This window comes from Salmo salar, chromosome ssa20 (genome assembly GCF_905237065.1).
Source record: "Salmo salar chromosome ssa20, Ssal_v3.1, whole genome shotgun sequence".
Classification (NCBI taxonomy): Eukaryota; Metazoa; Chordata; class Actinopteri; order Salmoniformes; family Salmonidae; genus Salmo; species Salmo salar.
The window spans coordinates 27,372,750-27,396,310 of NC_059461.1; the positions used below are offsets into that span (position 1 = coordinate 27,372,750).

The window sequence follows — 23,561 nt, forward strand, 5'->3', positions numbered from 1 at the left end:
TTCCCGAAAAAATTTACAAAGAAAAACACATACTAAATAATTTAGCTTTTGTCTCTGTGTTTCATAAATTTCCTTCAAGTTGCAAAAGGCTGAATGGATCTCACCGGAGAAAGCATCGGAGTGAACAAAACAGTTCATTGAGAAGTTAATTGTTTTGTGTCGTTGTCCTCTGGTAGATAACTAAAAATGTCCCTTTTCTAAATTAGCCATGGATGGAGATCGGGATTTGGACTTGTCGTTTTACTTAATTCTCTGTACTGGCCAATAATTATAATGGCGATTTACTGATCCAACCATAAATTCATACATCGTGCCCCTGGCCTGAGAGGATGAAGTTCAACATGTAGCTAGATATTTTATTTTATTTAACCTCTTAAGGATCCGCCCCTTTTTCCCCCTTCAATTTTCTCCCAAAATGACACCCAAATCTAACTGCCTGTAACTCAGGCCCTGAAGCAAGGATTTGCATATTCTTGGTACAATTTGAAAGGAAACACTTAAGTTTGTGTAAATCTGAAAGTAATGTATGAGAATATAACACAATAGATCTGGTAAAAGATAATTCAAAGAAAAAAAAACCCTGTTCTTTTGTATTTTTTTTTTGTACTATCTTTGAAATGCAAGAGAAAGGGCACAATGTATTATTCCAGCCCAGGCACAATTTAAACTTTGGCCACTAGATGGCATCAGTGTATGTGCAAAGTTTTTAGACTGATCCAATGAACCATCGCATTTCTGTTAAATTTTGTATCAATCCTGCCCAAATGTGGCTAATTTGTTTATTAATAACTTTTCATCTTCAAAACTGTTCTCTCTCTCCTCAAACAATAGCATGGTATTTTTTCACTGTAATAGCTACTGTAAATTGGACAGTGCAGTTGGATTAACAAAAATGTAAGCTTTCTGCCAATATCAGATATGTCGATGTCCTGCGACATGTTCTTGTTACTTACAACCTCATGCTAATTGCATTAGCCTACGTTAGCTCAACCGTTCTGTGGACGTGACACCGATCCCGAAGAAGCTTTAACTAGGCAAGTCAGTTAAGAACAAATTCTTATTTACAATGACGGCCAAACCATCCCCTAAGCCGGACGATGCTGTGCCAATTGTGTGCCGCCCTATGGGACTCCCAATCACGGCTGGGTGTAATACAGTCCGGGATCGAACCCAGGTCTGTAGTGACGCCTCTAGCACTGCAATCTAGAGCCTTAGACTGCTGCACCACTCGGTTCCCCCAAAAATGTAGTATGGTAATGTTAACAAGCTGGCCTTGTTAACATTGCGAGATTGAATCCCCGAGCTGACAAGGTAAAAATCTGTCGTTCTCCCCCTGAACAAGGCAGTTAACCCACTGTTCCTAGGCTGTCATTGTAAATAAGAATTTGTTCTTAACTGACTTGCCTAGTTAAATAAAATCAAAAAATGAAAGTGGGTTAGCGAGTAAGCATTTTAGAACTTATTCTGCCACTGTCGGCTTATTGTCTCGACCTTAAGCCTATTTATCACGGTCTCAAGGTATATGAACTAACCGGTTATCGAGCAAGTTACGCAATTATTGCAACACAAGTTGTGATATGGCTTTATTTAAATTTTTGGCTTCCCCAGTGATTTTTACCCACGCACCGCTACTGGTGGTTTCGGAGTTAATTAGGTAATTAATATCCCATCATGCTTAAGCTTACTGTGTGCTTCCCAGTCAAAACAGTTTGCATATATTATGGCGTTTTTGTGTTCGGCTGTTCGAGCACACAAATTTTCTTCTTGAGTCAAGTCGAAGTTCGGTAGACAACATCTACGCCCCTTCGTTGGTGATTGGTCAACAGTAGGGATTCTTCAGTTAAATTTTTTTGTCATTCAACGAGACTAGTTTTCATGCACAATGTTTTTCCCTTGCAAAAATACTGCACAAAACATCTATGTTAGATGTAAAATTGCACGACTAAGACCTAGCAAAAACGTCAATTGATGATAAACCACAATCTGTTTTTAGATTAATTGACTATTTTAAAGAAGTTAGATTAAACATTAGACTCAATTCTAATTATATTTCTTGGCTCATCAACTGTTCAGAGGAGACTGCGTGAATCAGGCCTTCATGGTCGAATTGCTGCAAAGAAACCACTACTAAAGGACACCAATAAGAAGAGACTTGCTTCAGCGAAGAATCACGAGCAATGAACAGTAGACCGGTGGAAATCTGTCCTTTTGGTCTGATGAGTCCAAATTTGAGATTTTTGGTTCCAACAGACTGTCTTTGTGAGACGCAGAGTAGGTGAACGGATGTTCTCCACGTGTGTTTCCCACCATAAAGCATGGAGGAGGAGATGTGACTGTGTGGGGGTGCTTTGCTGGTGACACTGTTGGTTATTTATTTTCAAATTCAAGGCACACTTAACCAGCATGGTGACCACAGCATTCTGCAGCCATATGCCAACCGCATTTGGTTTGTGCTTAGTGGGGCTATCATTTTGTTTTTCAACAGGACAATGACCCAAAACACACCTCCAGGCTGTGTAAGGGCTATTGAGTGCTGCATCAGATGGACCTGGCCTCCGCAATCACCTGACCTCGAACCCAATTGGGATGAATTGGACCGCAGGGTGAAGGAAAAGCAGCCAACAAGTGTAAAGCATATGTGGGAACTCTTTTCAATGTAGAAAATAGTAAAAATGAAGGCCTGATTCACGCAGTCTCCTCTGAATAGTTGATGTTGTGTTTGTTACTTGAAGTCTGTGAAGCATTTATTTGGGCTGCAATTTCTGAGGCTGGTAACTCTATTGAACTTATCCTCTGCAGTAGAGGTAACTCTGGGTCTTCCTTTCCTGTGGCAGTCCTCATGAGAGCCAGTTTTATAGCGCTTGATGGTTTTTGCGACTGCACTTGAAGAAACTTTCAAAGTTCTTGAAATGTTCCATATTGACTGACCTTAATTTCTTAAGTAATGATGGACTGTTATTTCTCTTTGCTTATTTGAGCTGTTCTTGACATAATATGGACTTTGTCTTTTACCAAACAGGGCTATCTACTGTATACCACCCCTACCTTGTTCCTACTTGCTCCTCAGCCTCCAAGACATTATCCATTCTGATATCCCGCTCAAACATTGCAAACTCATAATTTGCCCCTATCAGCTCACAACTTTCTTCAGTCTGGTGCCTGTTTGGATTTGCTATGTTTACCACTCTCAAATACCATCCTCAGCTTCCTTTATTTCACAACCACACACTCCACCTATAGGAGGTTGTCATCTCTCTTTGTATCAATGGTCTGAAAGTATGAATCCCTCTCAGATATCACTGAAGGCTACTATCTTTGTGCATTTCAAGGCCCCCAGAAGCAATTTAACTTTACCTGGCACTTTCTTTTACTTACATCTCTGTTCTGCTTTGTGTGCATATGGAGTCCCTTGGCAAGAATGGTCTATCCATCCTATTCACAAATTATTGTGGATAGTACACAGGGACTGGTCTCTAAATTACATTCTCTGCTAGTTAAATTACTCCTAAACCTATCCCTTCCCATGCATCATGGAAAAAAAGACCTTTCCGTATGTAGTACTGTGACTAATTGGACCAGAGTTCGGTCCAACATATCAAGAAACTCCAACCACCACTGTTTGTCTTGTCACTTGTTTTTCTGTCCATGTACTTTTTGTTTGTTTGTACATTTATTAAAAATAAAAGCGTTTCACAAAAAAATGGTGTTCTCGTATTCATAACTTGGAGAAACATGCAAATCTTCACTCATTCATGTGAACTGCAATGAGACAGACTGGAGTCTTAAGTTAAGGAAATTCATAAAATAGTTCTTAGATCATCTAAGGCTGCATAATCTACTGGAGGGGAATATACATAATGATTTGTAGACATATGCTTGTTCACAGGAGGGTGGGTGGGTGGAGAGAAATCAAGGAAGTGGGAAGGACCATCTGCTCTCCTTTTCTGAAGTCTTGAGCAGCCCTATTCTTACAGAATAATTATTTGTACCCATAGCTCACCAGGGCAGAGGAGGAATGTGAGGGAGCCAGTTTTTCCTGTGGTGCAAGCAGACCTCTGCTGTCTTTTTTGTTCTCCTGAAGTCCTGTGTTCTTTCCTGTTTCCCACACCTGCATACTCTACTCTGGAATGTCATAGTTCCTGCTCCACCCGGTGCAATGAACATGAAAGTCCTGTCCTGCGACCATGAAGATGTTTAATTAGCAGACTGGCTCTAACGGAATGGAAAACAACAGGAAGAAATGATTATAGTATCTGTCACCTTCAACCTGAAACACCTCAATCTCATCAAGGTCCTTATCCACTGGTAAAATAAATAAACATAATTGCAGACAGTGCTCATACCAGGGAGGATCTGTGATTGCTTAGTGAGACTTGAATAAGATGTTATATAAACAATATTTAAAGGCTGTTCAGTGTGAAATGAAGGGAAAAAGTACTTAGTCAGTTCCCCAATCCAGTATCGCAGCATGCCTAATGTGATTATTAGCATTTTTTTCCACCATATCAAGTAGGGTCAGTGAAATCTCCAGGTGCACCTGCCTGGTAATACAACATTTCAATTGAGTTGAGAAGTGAAGCAAGAAATTACCTATTGGCATCTCACTTAGCTTTCACATACACTGATGATACTTTCATGATGCTCCAAATCTAGTCACTCACTATTAGCTGCCACTGTCTGAGCAGTGGCAGCTGGATCAATGCACATTTGCATCACGCGCCAAGGATTAACAGAGTCGGTTAAACACTGATAAACTGTCACTATGAATCCCCTAACTACACAAACAAAGTTATCGCCTTTCAGAGGAGCAATCATTCAGTCCTCTAATTCCTCCCCAAATGGTGTGGTGTCTACTATAACAGGAAATTATCCTTTTGTCACAATCATAGTATACAGGATGACACTCATATTTTTCTAGAATGGTTCATATTCAACATTGTACTAGCTTCTCCTATGGTGTTCATCAAGTCATTTTAATTTCCTTCCCCTGTTATTACAACATATCCCAGACTACAAACAGTGACAGTAAATTCTCTGGTGTTTGGCTATCTTGATCAAACTGATCTTGTAGTCTTTGTAAGCTTCTTTTTTTTTATAAAGCTGTAGTTTTTCATCTACATTTGATGGGTTGTTTTATATTACATCGTTTTTTTTCTTCCTCCTTTAAATTACCTGGTGAACTGTTGAGCTGCATTTAGGCCTACTGTTATCCATATTCCATATTCATTTTCTCGAGTGTCATTGAGTGCACTGTCCTATTGTAATCCTTCACCTCGGCTTCTCTCTGGGTTTAAGATTCATTTTCTGATACATCCATTCCCTGTTTTAATCCTGTCGACCTAAAAGCAGGCAATGATTTTACAAGTGCCTCCCCTTTTATTTACACACAGAAAATAGCATTCTTAGCTTAAGCATTGTGGTTCTCAAGTTTGACAAAAGTAGGACAAAATCTGCATATTGACACTTTTCACTTTAACTTTTATGCTGACTTGATCTAACTTAGCTTCTTGGCTATAGTAGTTGCTGGTCATTCCCCGCTTGCAGTGATGAGGGTGCTGTTAAATGTCATCCCACAATGAAAAGAGCAGACAGGCTGTTTCCAAAACAATGGGATGAGAGGTGGCCTACCCACATATGCTGCTGTGTACTCACAGGACAGGCCCATAAGGGTAGGCTATGATAAGCAAATTAAGTAAATGTATGTAGCTGTGTTAGATGGGTAGAATTTGCTTTTGCATTGATGTGGCCGTGCCTGAAGAGCGTTGTTGGCTACATGGCAAGCATACATTACTCTGTTCCAAGCACCTCAATTAGCCCATTGCACCTTGTAAGGCCAAAAAGCATTTTATTAGGCCATATGCGCCATTATCCAGCCTGTAGTCCCTTCCTTTGTGGTTACTATCATAATACAGGCAAAAGCACAAAATCAGATGGATAATGGATTGCACTGTAGTGGTGGAAAAAATACATCAAGTTCACCTCATCCGGATTGTTTTCTTTATTATCATAATAAAATATGATCATAACAAGCATGCAACAAATAATGCATTGAACTATTTTAAAATATTTTCTATGTGGGAAAATGCTGGTTCTGAACGGTAGGTAGCCTGCTATACCGTAACAAAAGCTCTACAGCCTTTATAACAACGTTTCAGGTGGAGTAGAAAATAATCCCGTCCTTTCAGTACCGCATGAGTGACGTCAACAGCTTCCCTGGCGCATGGGTTCCCCCCGATTTGCTATGTGCGAGCTACTGTACTATCCTTCGGTAGACGAGGCTCCACGTACAGCAAACATAGCCTTCATTTCGCGTTTTCCTCCTCTGGCTGTGATCTCGCCATTGAGTTCGCTGCCTACAAATGCCACTCGTGGACGCCGAACCGGTTGTTCGCGCGTTGCTTCTACCAAAAACGACAAGGAGTGTCTTACTTTGACTGTTTTATAATCGTCAATTTTCCTCAATAGCGGGTATTTGTTACAAACATTCCATATCGTCGAAGATCCAGTAAGAATTTCGTCTGGTGCCAAGACGTGAGGATGAATTCCATACGACAGGTGCCTTCAAGGGTGAAAACCAAAAGGATCGAAACGAATTTAGGTGCTGAGAGGGAACATTTTGATAAGCAGCAGGTAAATATGAATACCCTGGTGGTGGCGGTGGTAGAATTTGCGGTTCATAGCTGTTTGTTTAGGTGCTTTATGATAACAAACAGTGTTTCAAATAGCATGTGAGGCCTTTAATTTATCGAACGTATTTGTTATTTGCGCACACGAAAATAAGAACGTTAGCTTGTGAACTGTAATATTCTGCTCCTATTGAAAACGTTTTGATGCAAAATCCGCACCTGGCCCATCACCTGAGTTCCTAATTTGATAGGCCTATGGGACCCCGGATGGTCGAAACATTACTCACAGTAAATATGTTGACGATTTTACTTTAGAGGCTAATGGAAAGTCCCGTATGCCATTGAATCAGCTGTTAGTCCCTGTGGTTGTCTGTGATAAATATTTGATTGCAAACCGGAGAATAAATGACCTCCCTTGAGATTTAGGCCTAATAACTTTACATTGATCAGCTATGTATGCATTTTTGGATAGAGATGTCTTACTGTCCATAACTTTTAACTGTATCATCACCATTACCATCATCCAACAATGAATAATCATCTATTTCCAAAGAATTTCTTACAAAAGGACACTCCTTCACACAGTCTGGGAGCTATAGGTCATGTTTATGACGTCATCAGTGGTAGACCTTTTTTGTTGAAACATTTTAGAAAATAATTTGTATTTTTACCTTTTTTTATTTTATTTTTCTGCCTTCAGTGTCATTTACTTACTACCGGGGAGCTAATTGGCAATACATTGAGTCCTTTAAATGAGTGTCTGCCTCTCAGTGAAGTCCTGGCTCTTAATATAAAGCCTATCATGTTAAACTAAAGGTTTTGTTTGGCTACCTTGTCCAGAATTCCTTGCTCTTAGTGTATTGAAATAGTACGAAGTAGCTTTGAAATTAACTTCCTGTGGATGGATCAACAAATGGCAAATGCAGAACCGAAGTTGAAATAACATTGTAAACTGCTGGTCTCCTCCATCGGAAATGACTGGACAACCAGCAGAAAGCAAACTGTCAACACATTGTGACCCTGGCATGAGGCAAGAGAAATCTCTGCCATCTCCTTGTGCCTTCGATTGATGCAAAAATACAGAGCCTATTATATTCACACAAGGTCAGCCAGACAAAGTTAGGCAGTGATGATACTAAACTGAATCAATGAGAAAGAGGAAACCAATTCCTTTGGCTGGCTGGATGGAGGAAGGAGTGGGCGAGAGAGATTGTGTGGTCCCTTTGACTGCATTGTAAACTGAATGTTTAAATCCGGCAAAGATAAGCACATCAGATCATATCAGAGGCGCAGTCACATGCCCTTGGCACATGCGCTGGTCAGCGCTGCCATAGACATGAGAACCTGACAGATGTTACACCCAAACAGTGACTGGCATTATGTCCAGACATTAGTCAGGCCCTTTGTACTGCTGTCCTGAGTTAGCCTTGTTTTTCCTTCCCAATCTATGGTCTACTTGACCTGTCTCAGTTAACTGTCAGCTTGTGACAGTCAACTCCTGATATGACAGTGCAAATGTAGAGACCGTTATGTAACATGCTACAATGTCCAGGTACTCAACTCAATTCCAAGGACAGGCAGCTCCACCATATTGTCTTTCCATAGAGGGTGCTGCAGAGTCGCTGTGCTGCAGTACTTTACCATCCATATAAAGCTGCCCGAAGTCTGTGTGCTTGGCTTACTGACCCCCCTCCCAAATTTGGTTTCTACGCTACTTTGACAGTTAACAAATCTAGCCTAATGTACAGCACAATAGTGTAGCTCTATCCCAGTCATCAAAGGTACGTAACTGGAAAGATATAAGAAGGCACTGCTATACTTGCTATTCATTCAATACTGCATTACATGATGGATCTAGTTCTTGCCATTGACCTGTAGAATTCTGCTGATTCTGGGGTCTACTGTAGGTCTAATGTTGCACCCCATTCCTCTTTAGTTTTATCTGTGTTGACCTCCCTACCAAGGTCAGATGTCCCACAAAGCACCTGTTGTTCACACACTCACTGTGTGTGTGGGTTTGTGTGAGAGAGTTGGCTCTCCATCATTTCAGATGCCTCAGTGCCCATGAGAGAGGGCTGGGGGAAGGGAGCGGCTGAGTGTAAACACAGCCTCTCTCTAGGCCTCTGAGAACAGCAAAGCATTCAAACATTTTGCTTATGGTCATTATTTATTTTATCTTTATTTAACTAGGCAAGTCGGTTAAGAACACATTCTTATTTACAATGACAGCCTAGGAACAGTGGGTTAACTGCCTTGTTCAGGGGCAGAACAACAGATTTTTACCTTGTCAGCTCAGGGTTTCGATCTTGCAACCTTTCGGTTACTAGTCCAACACTCTAACCACTAGGCTACCTGCCAGGGTGGCAGTATTAGACTTCTGCCTCCCTTGAGTGGGTGTGTGCAAGACCTAACCCAAACCACCTCTCAATCTCACAGGCTTGTTGTCCGAGAGAGGAAGTGTCTCTACAGCACAGAACACTCCCCTTAATATCCAACTATTGTAGGAGGGTTTGAAGCAATGGCAAGTCATTTGTGTCCACTGTCGAAATCTTCAATTTTGTCACCAAGATATCCGTGTAGGATGTCAGGCTAAGGAGAAGAATCAGCAGGGGCGAGGACAAAGTCGTTTCATCAAAGGCAGGAAGGGCTAGTCCAGTTGCGGCTCAGGTTTCTGTCTGTATCAACACTGTAAGTGACTGAGCCAGCTATTGTTGTGCTGCCTGGGAGGCAAAGCAGGAGACAAGGAGAAATTGAACACAATGGGGACATTTCCAGTAGGTTTCCAGAAAAGCCATTAAAAGGGTGTTCTATGAAAACAGCTAGTATTTGATGTTGTGAGAATGATAATTCAAACTTGTTGAAATGTCACTTTTTTTATGTTGATAATCTTTCCAAGTGATAACAGTGAAGTCTGTTTTTCACAATCAAAGTGGTTTGATATAACAACTTATCTAAACACCCCAAATTCCTCTATCCAGTTTCCTGTTTGCCTCTAAACAATGTAGTGTTGGATAAAGGAGAAATTCAATGTATTCCTTGATGCATTTGAACTGCAATTTGTTGGTGACCGAGTTGGCCTCTTGCTATCATCAGCACCTTACTCTGCTTCTCACCACTCCCAGTGAATTAGTGCTAGACTAGTGAATGCTAACATAACCAGACAATGCGTTCAGCCTCATTAGCAGTGTGTTTACACTAGTTTAACAGCATTAATAGTGGCAGTTGTGTGGTGCTTGGGTATGTGTCTGACCTTGACAACCAGAGCGACAGCAACAGTCTGTTGAATTAAGCTGATAAAGAACTGCAATAACTAGTCACTGCAGGGCACCTGACTGACTGCCCAGTGTGGAGTACACTAGACGTGTTGCTGCTGTGTCTCTGCCAGCTATAGTCTTCCTGGCAGTGATGTCCAAGCACATAGACACACTGTTGAAAGGCAAGAAGGGAGAAGATGACAAGGTAAGAAAGGAGGGAACAGGGATGGGAGGGTTGAAGCAGTGTGTGTGTGTGTGTGTGGTGTGAGTTCAGGGATTAGGCTGGGCTCATCACTCCCTCTCTCTCCCTACAACTACCTCTCCCTCAATTGGGGGATTAAGACTTATGTTTTGGGTCCAGGTTCAATGTTGTATCTGTCGAACAGCTAAATAGCGTCAGACTGTCTGTGGCCCACTTAGATCATAGTTAAGTCTATTTTCTCCTGTGGCCAACCAGATGAATATACACCTTCCTGACCTTCTTAAAGCATTGCTGTTTGAAAGTTTCAATGGCAGTGGTGGAAAAAGTCATACTTGAGTAAAAGTAAAGACCTTTTTTAATAGAAAATTACTCAAGTGAAAGTCACCCAGTAAAATTGTACTTGAGCAAAAGTTTAGAAGTATTTGTTTTTAAATATACTTAAGTATTGGAAGTAAGTGTAATTGCTAAAATATGCTTTATTATCAAAAGAAAAAGTGCTAATAATTTCACATTCCTTATATTAAGCATGCATTTTGCATCATAAGGGGAAGATTTCTGTATTTTGAAAGTTACCTTGAAACATATCTTAACTTGATTGCTGACAAGGAAACATTTTGGGACTGTGTCAACAATGGACTAATGAAACAAATACCAGAACATTGTTTTGGGATGGAATTGTCCTTTAAGTACTTTACACCACTGTTTAATGGTATTTGTTTCTTTGTATGAATGAGGGAGTAAATTGAGGGAGTGTGCCAGTGGGAGACAGGGTAGGTCTTTTGTTGGTTTGTGACATTGCCAACCTTCAATTCTAGACTTCAAGCAGTTCTGTAAATTGCATTGCTCACACTTTACTGGACTATGCACTGTAAGCAGTCTCTGATCAGGTTAGTGTAACAATGATCCCCCTTCCCTCTTGCTTCCTTTCTCCCACACACTCCCTTACCCCCGTCTCGATCTCTCCTCTGAGTGACAGTCAGTTTGAATGTATTATGGAGCCTCCCTGCAGCCATGCTGCTCTATGGCCATCTGTTGAGGCCTCTGTGCCAGGCGCTGTGTGCCAGAATGTGGCCCCCATCAAATCCAATCTTCTATCCCAGCTGACGGGCCTTCCTCCTCCCACAAACCCCTCATTGTCCAGCACCCCTCCAACCTAGGGATGGGCATTTCGAAATTATTTCAGTATTCATGATATTGTTTTGGATATCCGGATAGTCGAAATACATTTTTTAAATAAAATATATTTTTTTCAACTTCATTTTGTTTCAGCAGGGGGTGGGGGAGGGGCAAAAGGAGCAGGGGGCGATGTGACAGTCTGTGGCATGGAGGGAGGAAGAAAGTAGCCAAAATGACTCGCTCCAGTTAGACAAATTTGTTGCTGCCATACGTTAGCTATCATACCATCTGGTAGTACCCGTCTTGACTGAATCAAATCATTGTAAAGAAGCTAGCTAGCTAAAGTAGCAAGGCTAATTGAGGCTATTTTGCTGTGCTTCCCTGTTCAATGTCTAAAACAACTCCATTCATGGTTGATCATTGTAGCCTACTCCTTCTCAGTTATCCAATTCTGTAATTTTAATTCCATTCGGCATTGATTAGAAATCTCCCACTTCACCAGTGGTGTGAAGTACTTAAGTATTTTTGGGGGGTATCTGGACTTGGTATTTTTTGGTATTTTTGACAACTTTTACTCCACAACATTCCTAAAGAAAATAATGTACTTTTTACTCCATACATTTTCTCTGACACCCAAAAGTACGATTACTTAGCAGGACAGGAAAATTGTCGTATTCTCACACGTATCAACATCAAGAGAACATCCCTACTGCCTCTGACCTGGCGGACTCACTAAACACAAATGTTTTGTTTGTAAATTATGTCTGAGTGTTGTCATGTAGTTATGTTCGTAAATATAAAAACAAGAATGGTGCCATCTGGTTTGCTTAATATAAGGAATGTGTAATGATTTATACTTTTGATACTTAAGCATATTTTAGAAATTACATTTACTTTTGTTACTTAAGTATATTTCAAACCAAATACTTTTAGACTTTTACTCAAGTACTATTTTACTGGGTGACTTACTTTTACTTGAGTGATTTTCTATTAAGGTATCTTTAAGTATGACTGTTGGGTACTTTTTCCACCACTGCACTTCACTTGCTACACATGGAACCGCTGACTGTAGCACCACTTTGATTGACGACAATAACAATAAGCTACACGTGAAACTTGTGTAGGCAACCAGTGCATCTTTTTTATGGGGCACACTCATAACTGTCATAAAACTGTTTTATAAAAATGATGAGTGTAATGGTCTATCCTTGTAGGCTATGTAGCAATGTCACATATTTCATTTTAGACAAAGCTAAGTATACTCTCCCAAGTTATCGAATACTAACGTCTGTTCGGATATTCAAATAACCTTGTCCATCCCTAATCCAACCCACCACTTGCTCTGGCCCCCTAAGCCAAGGGGGGTAGCACTAGCAGTAGCCTCACAAGAAGGGTTCTTCATTAACCAGGACACCCCTATCTTTCTCTTTTTTTCTCCAACTCTACCCCTGCTCTGAGTGGTCCCCTTAAGCGCACAGTAGCCCCTCTGTGCTTTGTTTAGTGACTATGTGTTTTGGTAGAGGGGGAGGTTGGTAGGTTGTGGTGTCTCCAGAGTTTCACTAACTAAATGAAGTCTTTATGCATTTGTGGGATTGCTGGCCAATTTTGACAGGCCTGCCTCGGATATCCGATAAATGTGAGGATTGTATTACTCCCTCCCTGTGTTTACGATAAGATGTATGTGTGCATTCTAGGAAGAAATGTCATGTAAATACCAGAGTGAGTGAATGTATATCACTGTGTATATACAGCCAGAGGGTGAAGTAAAAATGTGTGTTGGTCTGTTTGAGCCTGTGTTTGTGGGATTCTTTTGCGATTGAGTGGCTAACTGTGTGTGTGTGCAGTACCAGTCAAAATTTTGGACACACGTACTCATTCAAGGGTTTTTTTTTTTTTTTATACTATTTTCTACATTGTGGAACAATCGTGAAGACATCAAAACTTTGAAATAACACAAATGGAATCATGTAGTAACCAAAAAAGTGTTAAACAAATCAAAATATATTTGAAATTCTTCAAAGTAGCCACCCTTTGCCTTGATGACAGCTTTGTACATTCTTGGCATTGTCTCAACCAGCTTCATGAGGTAGTCACCTGGAATGCATTTCAATTAACCTCTCTGGGATATGTGGGACGCTAGCGTCCCACCTCGACAACAGCCAGGAACAATATGGGGTCATATTGCACTTCCTACGGCTTCCACTAGATGTCAACAGTCTTTAGAACATTGTTTCAGGCTTCTACTGCTAATGGGGAGCGAATAAGAGCTGTTTCAGTCAGGTGTCTGGCAGTCAGCCATTATTTTAGTTACGGCCGCGTGCGTGACTAAACTAAAGGCGTTCACCTGGGCCATCTGCTTAGAGTGCTCTTATTCGCTCCCCTTTCACAATAGAAGCCCGAAACAACTTCTAAAGACTGTTGACATCTAGTGGAAGCCGTAGGAAGTGCAATCTGACCAAATGTACACTGTATATTGGATAGGCAAGGACTTGAAAAACTACAAACCTCAGATTTCCCACTTCCTGGTTGGATTATTCTCAGGTTTTCGCCTGCCATATGAGTTCTGTTGTACTCAGACATCATTCAAACAGTTTTAGAAACTTCAGAGTGTTTTCTATCCAAATCAACTAATAATATACATATCTTAGCTTCTGGGCCTGAGTAGCAGGCAGTTTACTCTGGGCACGCTTTTCGTCCGAACGTGAAAATACTGACCCCCAGCCCAAAGAGGTTAACAGGTGTGCCTTGTTAAAAGTTAATTTGTGGAGTTTCTTTCCTTCTTAATGCATTTGAGCCAATCAGTTGTTGTGACAAGGTAAGGGTGGTATACAGAAGATAGCCCTATTTGGTAAAAGAGCAAGTCCATATTATGGCAAGAACAGCTCAAATAAGCAAAGAGAAACGACAGTCCATCATTACTTTAAGACATGAAGGTCAGTCAATCCGGAACATTTCAAGAACTTCAGACCACCACAGGAAAGGAAGGAAGACCCAGAGTTGCCTCTGCCTCAGAAATTGCAGCCCAAATAAATGCTTCAGACACATCTCAACATCAGCTGTTCAGAGGAGACCGCATGGATCAGGCCTTCATGGTCGAATTGCAAGAAACCATTACTAAAAGGACACCAATACGAAGAAGAGACTTGCTTGGCCTAAGAAAAGCGTGCATTGGACATTCGACCAGTGGAAATCTGACCTGTGGTCTGATGAGTCCAAATGTGAGATTTTTGGTTCTAACTGCCGTGTCTTTGTGAGAAACAGAGTAGGTGGACGGATGATCTCCATGTGTAGTTCCCAGCGTGAAGCATGGAAGTGGTGATGTCATGGTGTGGGTGTGTTTGGCTGATGACACTGTCAGTGATTTATTTAGAATTCAAGGCACACTTAACCAACATGGCTACCACAGCATTCTGCAGCGATACACCATCCCATCTGGTTTGCACTTTGTCCTGTTAAAAAACAAATGATAGTGGGACTATGACCCAAAACACACCACCTGGCTGTGTAAGGGCTATTTGACCAAGAAGGAGAGTGATGGAGTGCTGCATCAGATGACCTGGCCTCCACAATTACCTGACCTCAACCCAATTGAGATGGTTTCGGATGAGTTGGACCGCAGAGAAGGAAAAGCAGCCAACAAGTGCTCAGCATATTTGGGAACTCCTTCAAGACTGTTGGAAAAGCATTCCAGGTGAAGCTGGTTGAGAAAATGCCAAGTGTGCAAAGCTGTCATCAAGCAAAAGGGTGGCTTCTTTGAAGAATCTAAAATCTATTTAGATTTGTTTTAACACTTTCTTTGGTTACTTCATGATTCCACATGTGTTGATGTCTTCACGATTGTTCTACAATGTAGAAAATAGTAAAAATAAATAAAACCCCTTAAATGAGTAGGGGTGTCCAAACTTTTGACTAGCACTGAAGATACAGCCATACATTTGCCCCTGCACAGTGTAGCATACCATTGTCTCTTTTCTGTGGGTTATTGAGGGGGAAGTGGGGTGAGAGAGAGGCTGGGATCGTACCAGAGAATCTGTATAAATGAACCATAACAGCTCATGCATGTTACTGCGAACTGGATTAGTCAGTTATGTAATTAGTTGAACTGAAATGGAACAGCAGGCTGTGAGTGAGCAGGGGCTCCAGAGCTTTTGACCTCCTCCATCATCATCTTGTCCTTTTCACCTGCTGTGGTCTCAGAATGAGGAGCTATTGGCCAATGCTTCCGTGTTCTTGTGTTGTGAGGAATGCTATGGTAGTCCATTATTTGTTGCGCTTGCTCCTACCCGCCGTCGAGTCTGGAGATATGTGACAGGATTATCTGAACTAGTCGGCTAGAGAAATGTGATATTTTACACTTATTTCCCTCATTTATTAATTACAATCGGTTGCGCTAGTCTTCAGTGGGTCTGTATGGGTCAGGCAAAATATAGCTTGTTCTCAGAACTGTTGAAGATTCAATGCAGATCTTATGTAAGGACAAGTTTAGACTGAGGGTTACTATGATAAGACTGGCTAAAAACACACTGTTATTTCTATCAGAGGTCACATGCTTGTCATGTTTTGGATTCAGAGCGTTCCCTTATCCTCTAGCGTTACTAACTATGCCTTTATCAGTGACGGGCCAAGCCTATGTAGTGTACATAACCACATTGAGGAAAGTGTTGAGACCTAGCTCTGACGATCTGCTTCTCTCCCTTCCACCCTCCATTCACTTGGACTTGTTCTACCTGTTAGCCTAGTTGCCCGAGGGCCAGGACACTTGCTCTGTGTTGCTGGTGACGACATGTCTCTTTCCTCCATTGTCATTATCCACAGCATAACATGTAGATAGGTTGCCCTGATGCATGTAGTGTTTTGGTAGCATGTAGGGTTTCAACTGATAGGAAGGCTCATTTTGACAGGTATTGTAATTCCTCTAATGCAGGGATCCGGCAATTACGTTTGGAATGCTGTAAGCTTGCGTTTAAAAAAAATGCACACACCAAAGTAAATGGAACAGAAGCCTATGGGCTTGTTCAGTCTACTTTACTCACGGTAGCCTAATGAAGGAAAAACAGAGGGGTTATTGAACCCTTATTACACGAGCCTCTGCATGTAAACATACACAATCATTTTTCTGATTCTGTCACAATGCAATCTGCTGTATTCTCAGCATCTCCAGTACAACTCTTCTCTGGCCTTGTATTTCATAACACACTATGGCTTATCAGTAGCCTTTGTTGTGTTTAAAAGACTACTCCCTCCCTCTGTGCTGTTGAAACAAGGGTTGCCTTGTCAACTGCTACCATTCCACCTGATAGTATGGGTGTGTGGAGACTTGCTGATCACACATCTAGTGAACACAACCTATCACTCCCTCTCTCCTGGGTCATCTGACTATTCTGTACATGAATATACTGTACACTAACCGGGGACATAGATTGGCATGGTGGTGTGGCCCTAAAATAAAACCAGGTAAAGGGATGATCAGTATGGCTTTTATTTGTATAAAGTGCTAGTTCATTATTCAAGTGTCTTGTTTTGACATTTGATTTTGTTTATAGAAATGGCGCTCTTTTTTATTAATTCCGCATTTTGGATAGTCTTGTACTCAAGTTCAATCTAGCTCCCATTTTAAAATGTGTTTTTGTTTTGTCACTGAGTGGTAGTTCGGTAGCCATAGTGACTTATGACCTGAACCTGTTCTCTCTCTACTCTCTCCTCCAGCTCAGCAGCATCAGCAAAGCCATCAACTCCAATGAGGCGCCTGTGAAAGAGAAACATGCACGCCGTATCCTTCGATATAACCCCAAACTGGAAACAGCGAACCTTTTGCTATTATTTGCTCCAAACTTTGTACTCCTGATAACCCACTGTCTTCCAACAGGGCTGTTTTTAACCACTCGAGTTGTTGAGTTAATGTACTGCAGAAGGTAATTGCTTTTTAGAGTTGACATTTGCCATCATGTAGGCTATACAGCCACCTAGTATATTTTACTGTTGCAGGCATCGATGGAAACATTGCTTATTTTAATCTCCTTAGATTGGAAATACTGTGATTTTTATCATCGTGCAAGAGAAAATGAAAGAATATGTGAGGGAACGAGAGGTAGTATTTTGGCTTTGTGTTTTGCTTCTTGGCTCTTCCTTGACGGCCCTACAGGGATCATTCTGGGGACCCACAGAGAGAAGGGAGCCTTTACTTTCTGGTCCTATGCCTTGGGCCTCCCTTTGTCCAGCAACTCCATCCTCAGCTGGAAGTTCTGCCACGTGGTGCACAAAGTGCTGCGGGATGGCCACCATAACGTAAGACCTGCTCTATACACTCTAGTACAACTGCGCTTCTGTTTATATATATATATATACTAAAGAAAAATGGCGAGAGACAAAAGGAAAATACATGTGCAGGTTGTAGGTGGAAAATTTGAGACAGACCTTAGATGAAAATATTGCATAATTGGTAGCCTATAGTATATTAAAAAATAAATAAAAATGCAATATTGCTTTGAGCAGAGCTCACAAACTCACTCATCGCTGTAACTCCCTAACGGGCTCGGGAGAGGCCAAGGTGGAATCATGCGTCCTCCGAAACGTGACCTGCCAAACCTCGCTCCTTAACACCCGCTAGCTTAACCCAGAAGCCAGCCGCACCAATGTGTCAGAGGAAACACCGTTCAACTGGTGACTGGGGTCAGCCTGCAGGTACCTGGCCCACCAAAAGGAATCGCTAGAGTACGATGAGCCAAGTTAAGCCCCACCGGCCAAACCCTCCCCTAACCCGGACGATACTGGGCCAATTGTGCACCGTCCTATGGGACTGGGTTGTGGCACAGCCCGGGAATGAACCCGGGTGTGTAGTAACGCCCCTAGCACTGCAATGCGGTGCCTTAGACCGCTGCGCCACTTGGGAGACCCAAGCATGGAGGTTTTTATGCGGACCGCAGGCCGTAATTAGTCCAGTCAAATTAGCTTAATGGTGAAATGTTAATTGTATAATTGAACATTATTGAGTGACTGTTTCAATACTATTATTGAATTGACCTTATCTATCCCCTTTTTGCCCTCCAGAGCCTTCAGGACTGCATGAGACATCACAGTAACATAGTTGAAACAGGGCAACTATGGGTGAGTCTGGAGATTGTGCTGTGTTTTTGTTGAGGGGTGCTTGAATAGTTTGAATACATTTGTGCGAAGAAATGTAATGTCAGATGGCTTGAAATGGGGAAAAATCCCTTGCTTTAATGATTTAGTTTAGGAAAAAATGCAGGACATGTTTTGAAATCCTCTTTTCAAACATCATCTTCCCCCTCATACAGTAATTGTGCTTCCTGTGCAGGCAGGGTTAATCTGTCTGCTGCAGATTAGAGAGGAAAGGCTAGAATGGGAGATTTTTCTTGCTGTGTTCAAATAAAGCACAGTTTAATGCTTGTTGCTCGCTCACTCTTGTTTCCAGGGCAACCTTCATGACAGATATGGCCAGCTGGTGGCTCTGTATGCTAAGCTCCTCTGCACGAAGATGGAGTTCCACGTGAAGGTACGCCTAACCTCTATAGCCCTCAAACTCAACTCTGGACCTCAAAGCCAGTTCCACTGTGTTTTTTCATTGTTCCCTCAAATCACAGACTGATTTAGAACTGGGACACCAGGTGGGTGCAATGAATTATCAGGTCGAACAGAAAACCAGCAGGCTCCTGACCTCGTTGAGTAATAGTTAAAATACCCCTGCTCTATAGCACGTGTCAAACTCTAGGCTCGCGGGCCGGATCCGAGCCCATTCAATCCAGCCCACGGGTGGTTTGCGTATTTAAAACATTTATATAAAAATTCTGGGAAACAACAATCTCAATCCACATTGAAATGACTAAAACCAAATCAAAACTGTCTATAGATGATAATGGACCTTTGTCTCTTCACTCTGTCCGACTTGATAAAAGTCATCAAAATGAAAGCTAGACAGTCAGGTAGCATCGATAATTCCAAAAGCAATGGGTAGAGAACTGTTTTCTGTACATTTTGACAGAGAGGAAATATAATCCTTTTTATGTGCGGCCCTTCAGACCTCGGTGAAGACTGAAATAAGGCCCGCGGCCAAAATGAGTTGACACCCCTGCTCTACAATTTTGGGGGACTGCATGCTTTACCATAAGAAGACATTGGCTAATCTTTCCACTGTATGCATTGCCACAAGTGCTTTCACAAAATGCCACTTAATTAAACAAACAATGTATGCCATTTGAAATGATTTACATGTGAGATCATTAGATATTTCTAATGTTGTACCATCCTTGAGAAATGATGTACAAGAATTGTTGGATCATTTTTGCAATTCTTTTGTCTTTTGTGCAGCATTCTGAAATCCGAGCCAACCTAGAAGTAACAGATGAGGTTCTGGAGCGCGTTGCAGGAACAGACATCAATAATGTGTGAGTGTGTTCTCTTCTCCTTTACTTCTCCCTCTACAGTCTCCACACATCCCTGGCACTCTAACGGTGCACTCCCTCTCCTGTTAAGGAGTTATCAGAATATCATACAGGGACGTCATACAAATGTGAATACATTTAATTGACATAGCTCAAGTGAAGTAAATTATTGATATAAAATATAAACTTAACATGCTTTCTGATTCAAAGGAAGCCATCATACCATTTTGTTGCCATTTTAAGTAGATTGAGAACTGTGGAGACAAGGGAGAGAACCAGCTGCTCTTTTCTTAAGGGAGCCATTAGCCTTGTGTTACTAAGGGGGATATCGACTTCACTCCTGCAGGTTCCAGCTCACTGTGGAAGTGTTTGATTACCTGGATACAGAGCTGAGGCTAGCTGAGACAGGTGAGAATCCTCCGCTTTTCTCCTACCTACCTACCTCCACCTCTCAAAGGATGGGTAACCTGAGGTACAGGGTCTGTTTCCATTAACTGTTTGTGTGCCTGAAATGGACTAGGGACAGGATAGTGGCCAGTTAAATAGAGACTTGTGAGCACACACTTGTTCTGCTGTTGAGGGAGTGAGTTAATCCCCCCAAAAGTTAAGGGAAACACATTTCTAAACCACTTTTTGTTTAGTATGATTAGGGCCCTCATGTAATTTCACCAAAACCCTATAAATAGGTTATAAATGTTTGCTATTAGAGGACATTCCTTGTTTTTCTTCTGATTGGCTGTAATTGCATTATGCACCTCCCTGCCCTGCAGGATGTTGTCACAGCCTGTGATCCTGAACAAGTATAAACAAACAGTACAACTGTAAACAACCCTGCCTGCCTCTGTGACTAACTGGGCACCTTGTACTCAGGAAACATGGGAGCTCCTAACCGCCTTGTGCTTTCACACATCTACCCACACTACTGCTAGATCTGCTGATAACTGTTTTCCACCCACAGAGTGGGTGATTCATAAATGTCTGAGCCATTGTCCAAGTGCTGTATTTCTGAACTAGTGACAGTGAAAGATGTTTTACCCAAGCAAGACAGCGATACCAAATCCTCCCCATTTAAAGATTGTTTGTTTATTGTGGTGTTTGTTATATGTTATACATTGGCGTGTGATCTGCAGTGATCCGGCAGCTCAACACGTCCATTGCCATCTCTACGCTGACGTCAGGCCAGTGTCGCCTGTCCCCCCTCATCCAGGTCATTCAGGACTGCAGTCACCTCTACCACTTCACCGTCAAGCTGCTCTTCAAGCTGCACGCTTGTACGTTGGCATCTTAATCTCAACTGCATGACATATTTTTCAAAATGTACTGTAACATCAAATTGTATTAGTCACATGCGCCGAATACAACAGGTGTAAACCTTACAGTGAAATGCTTACTTACGAGCCCCTAACCAACAATGCAGTTTAAAAAAAATACAGATAAGAATAAGAGATAAAAGTGGCAAGTAATTAAAGAGCAGCAGTGAAATAACAATGGTGAGACTGATACAGAGTCAAAGTGCGGGGGCAACGGTTATTTGAGGGAGTATGTACATGTAGGTAGAGTTATTAAAGTGACTACATAGATGACAACAGAGAGTAGCAGTGGTGTAAAGGGGGGGGGGGGGCACTGCAAATAGTCTGGGTATGCATTTGACTAGATGTTCAGGAGTCTTATGGCTTGGGGGTAGAAGCTGTTTAGAAGCCTCTTGAACCTAGACTCTCCAGTACTGCTTGCCATGCGGTAGCAGCGAGAACAGTTTCTGACTAGGGTGGCTGGAGTCTTTGACAATTTTTAGGGCCTTCTGTCACCGCCTGGTATAGAGGTCCTGGATGGCAAGAAGCTTGGCCCCAGTGATGTACTGAGCCGTTCATTCACACTACCCACTGTAGTGCCTTGCAGTCAGATGCTGAGCAGTTGCCATACCAGGCAGTGATGCAACCAGTCAGGATGCTCTCGATGGTGCAGCTGTAGAACCTTTTGAGGATCTGAGGACCCATGCCAAATCTTTTCAGTCTCCTGAGAGGGGAATGGGTTTTGTCGTGCCCTCTTCACGACTGTCTTGGTGTGCTTAAGTAGTTTAGCTTCTCTGGTAGGCTTGTGTCACTGGGCAGCTCTCGGTTGTGCTTCCCTTTGTAGTCTGTAATGGTTTTCAAGCCCTGCCACATCCGACGAGCGTCAGAGCCAGTGTAGTATGATTCGATCTTAGTACTGTATTGATGCTTTGCCTGTTTGATGGTTCGTTGGTGGGCATAGCAGGATTTCTTATAAGTTTCCGGGTTAGAGTCCTGCTCCTTGACAGCGGCAGCTCTAGCCTTTAGGTCAGTGTGGATGTTGCCTGTAATCCATGGCTTCTGGTTGGGGTATGTACGTACAGTCACTGTGGGGGCGACGTCATCAATGCACTTATTGATGAAGCCAGTGACTGATGTGATGTACTCTTCAATGCCATCGGATGAATCCCGGAACATATTCCAGTCTGTGCTAGCAAAACTGTCCTGTAGCTTAGCATCTGCTTCATCTGACCACTTTTTTTTATTGATCTAGTCACTGGTGCTTCCTGCTTAAATGTTTGCTTTTAAGCAGGATCAGGAGAATAGAATTGTGGTCAGATTTGCCAAATGTGGAGTATAGGTGGTCCAGAGGTCTTTTTCCTCTGGTTGCACATTTAACATGCTGATAGAAATTTGGTAAAACGGATTTAAGTTTCCCTGCATTAAAGTCCCCGGCTCCTAGGAGCGCCGCCTCTGGGTGAGCATTTTCTTGTTTGCTTATGGTGGAATACAGCTCATTCAATGCTGTCTTAGTGCCAGCTTCTGACTGTGGTGGTATGTAAACAGCTACAAAAAATACAGAATACAGATGATAAACTCTCTCGGTAGGTAGTGTGGTCTACAGCTTATCATGAGATACTCTACCTCAGGCGAGCAATAGCTCGAGACTTCCTTAGATATTGTGCACCAGCTGTAGTTTACAAAAGTGCATAGACTGCCACCCCTTGTCTTACCAGACGCCGCTGTTCTATCTTGCCGGTACATCGTATAACCAGCCAGCTGTATGTTGTTGATGTCGTCGTTCAGCCAAGACTCCGTGAAGCATAAGATGTTAGTTTTTAATGTCCCGTTGGTAGTTTAATCAATGAGAGGAAATTAACTGGAGATCACAAATGTGATTCTTTGCATGTTGTGATATCATGCAAAGTATTCTTAATAGTAGTTCCATGTGTCTACTTGCTCTAAACTACGCTTTGCTAACTTAATTAGACTCAACTTGTTTCAAAGTATTTTTTGTGAGTTTGTCTATTGCATGTCCTGGATTTCAGGTCTCCCAGCAGACACCCTGCAAGGACATCGTGATCGTTTCCATGACCAGTTCCACAGGTAAGTCACCCAGGAGCTCAGGCTGCTAGTAAATGAGGGGGTAGAAAAGCGAGGGAGGAAGGGAGCCTCAGTATAACAGGGAGGCTGCGGCACAATCCTGCCTTTCCCTCCCCCTGGCTTGTTACCCTGAGTCACTGCAAATATCCTGGTGCCTACCACCCAGCTTCCACCCATTGTAATGTGTCATCATCATGTCGTCACAGTCGGACACACCTCTGTGAAAGTGAGAAGGGGCTGAGTCTGAGCATTTCAGATAGTGTACCAGTGACATAGTAATCAGCCCAGAAAGAAAGCAGAGAGGGAGCTTGATGTGTTAGTGGATACCTTGGCATCAGTGGCGGTCGGTGCTGTTTATGAGCGCATGGCCTTATTTCTATTACAACATATTGGATGACTGTCATTCATATTCTATTCACCCAGTTCAATGTAACATCTATAGGTTTAGGCTGTTACGTGATACTCACATTTTCCCTATACCCATCATGAGGTTGCTACAACCTAGCCTATGAATAGTGACACATTCAATACCACCTTGAACACTCTTGCCTGCTTCTAGCTGATCTAGGGTGTAGTCATTAGTCCAACAGTTA

At 42.2% G+C, this 23,561-nt stretch overlaps 1 protein-coding gene across 4 annotated transcripts in view; it reads left to right on the plus strand.

The window, feature by feature from the left end:
• Positions 1–6,153: 6,153 nt before the first annotated feature.
• Positions 6,154–23,561, plus strand: part of hip1rb (huntingtin interacting protein 1 related b) — a 35,347-nt gene continuing 17,939 nt past the window's right edge. The window contains exons 1-9 of one of the 4 annotated variants that reach the window (XM_014161308.2): positions 6,154–6,630; positions 16,905–16,968; positions 17,341–17,483; positions 18,246–18,302; positions 18,631–18,711; positions 19,524–19,600; positions 19,944–20,005; positions 20,728–20,868; positions 22,914–22,971. In XM_014161308.2, the coding sequence (XP_014016783.1) occupies positions 6,538–6,630; positions 16,905–16,968; positions 17,341–17,483; positions 18,246–18,302; positions 18,631–18,711; positions 19,524–19,600; positions 19,944–20,005; positions 20,728–20,868; positions 22,914–22,971 (776 nt within the window). In that variant the 5' untranslated portion in view covers positions 6,154–6,537. Of the gene's footprint in view, positions 6,631–9,118; positions 9,315–9,993; positions 10,086–16,904; positions 16,969–17,340; positions 17,484–18,245; positions 18,303–18,630; positions 18,712–19,523; positions 19,601–19,943; positions 20,006–20,727; positions 20,869–22,913; positions 22,972–23,561 lie in introns of those variants that run through there. The other 3 variants (XM_014161307.2, XM_045703137.1, XM_045703135.1) reach the window with 3 other exon arrangements.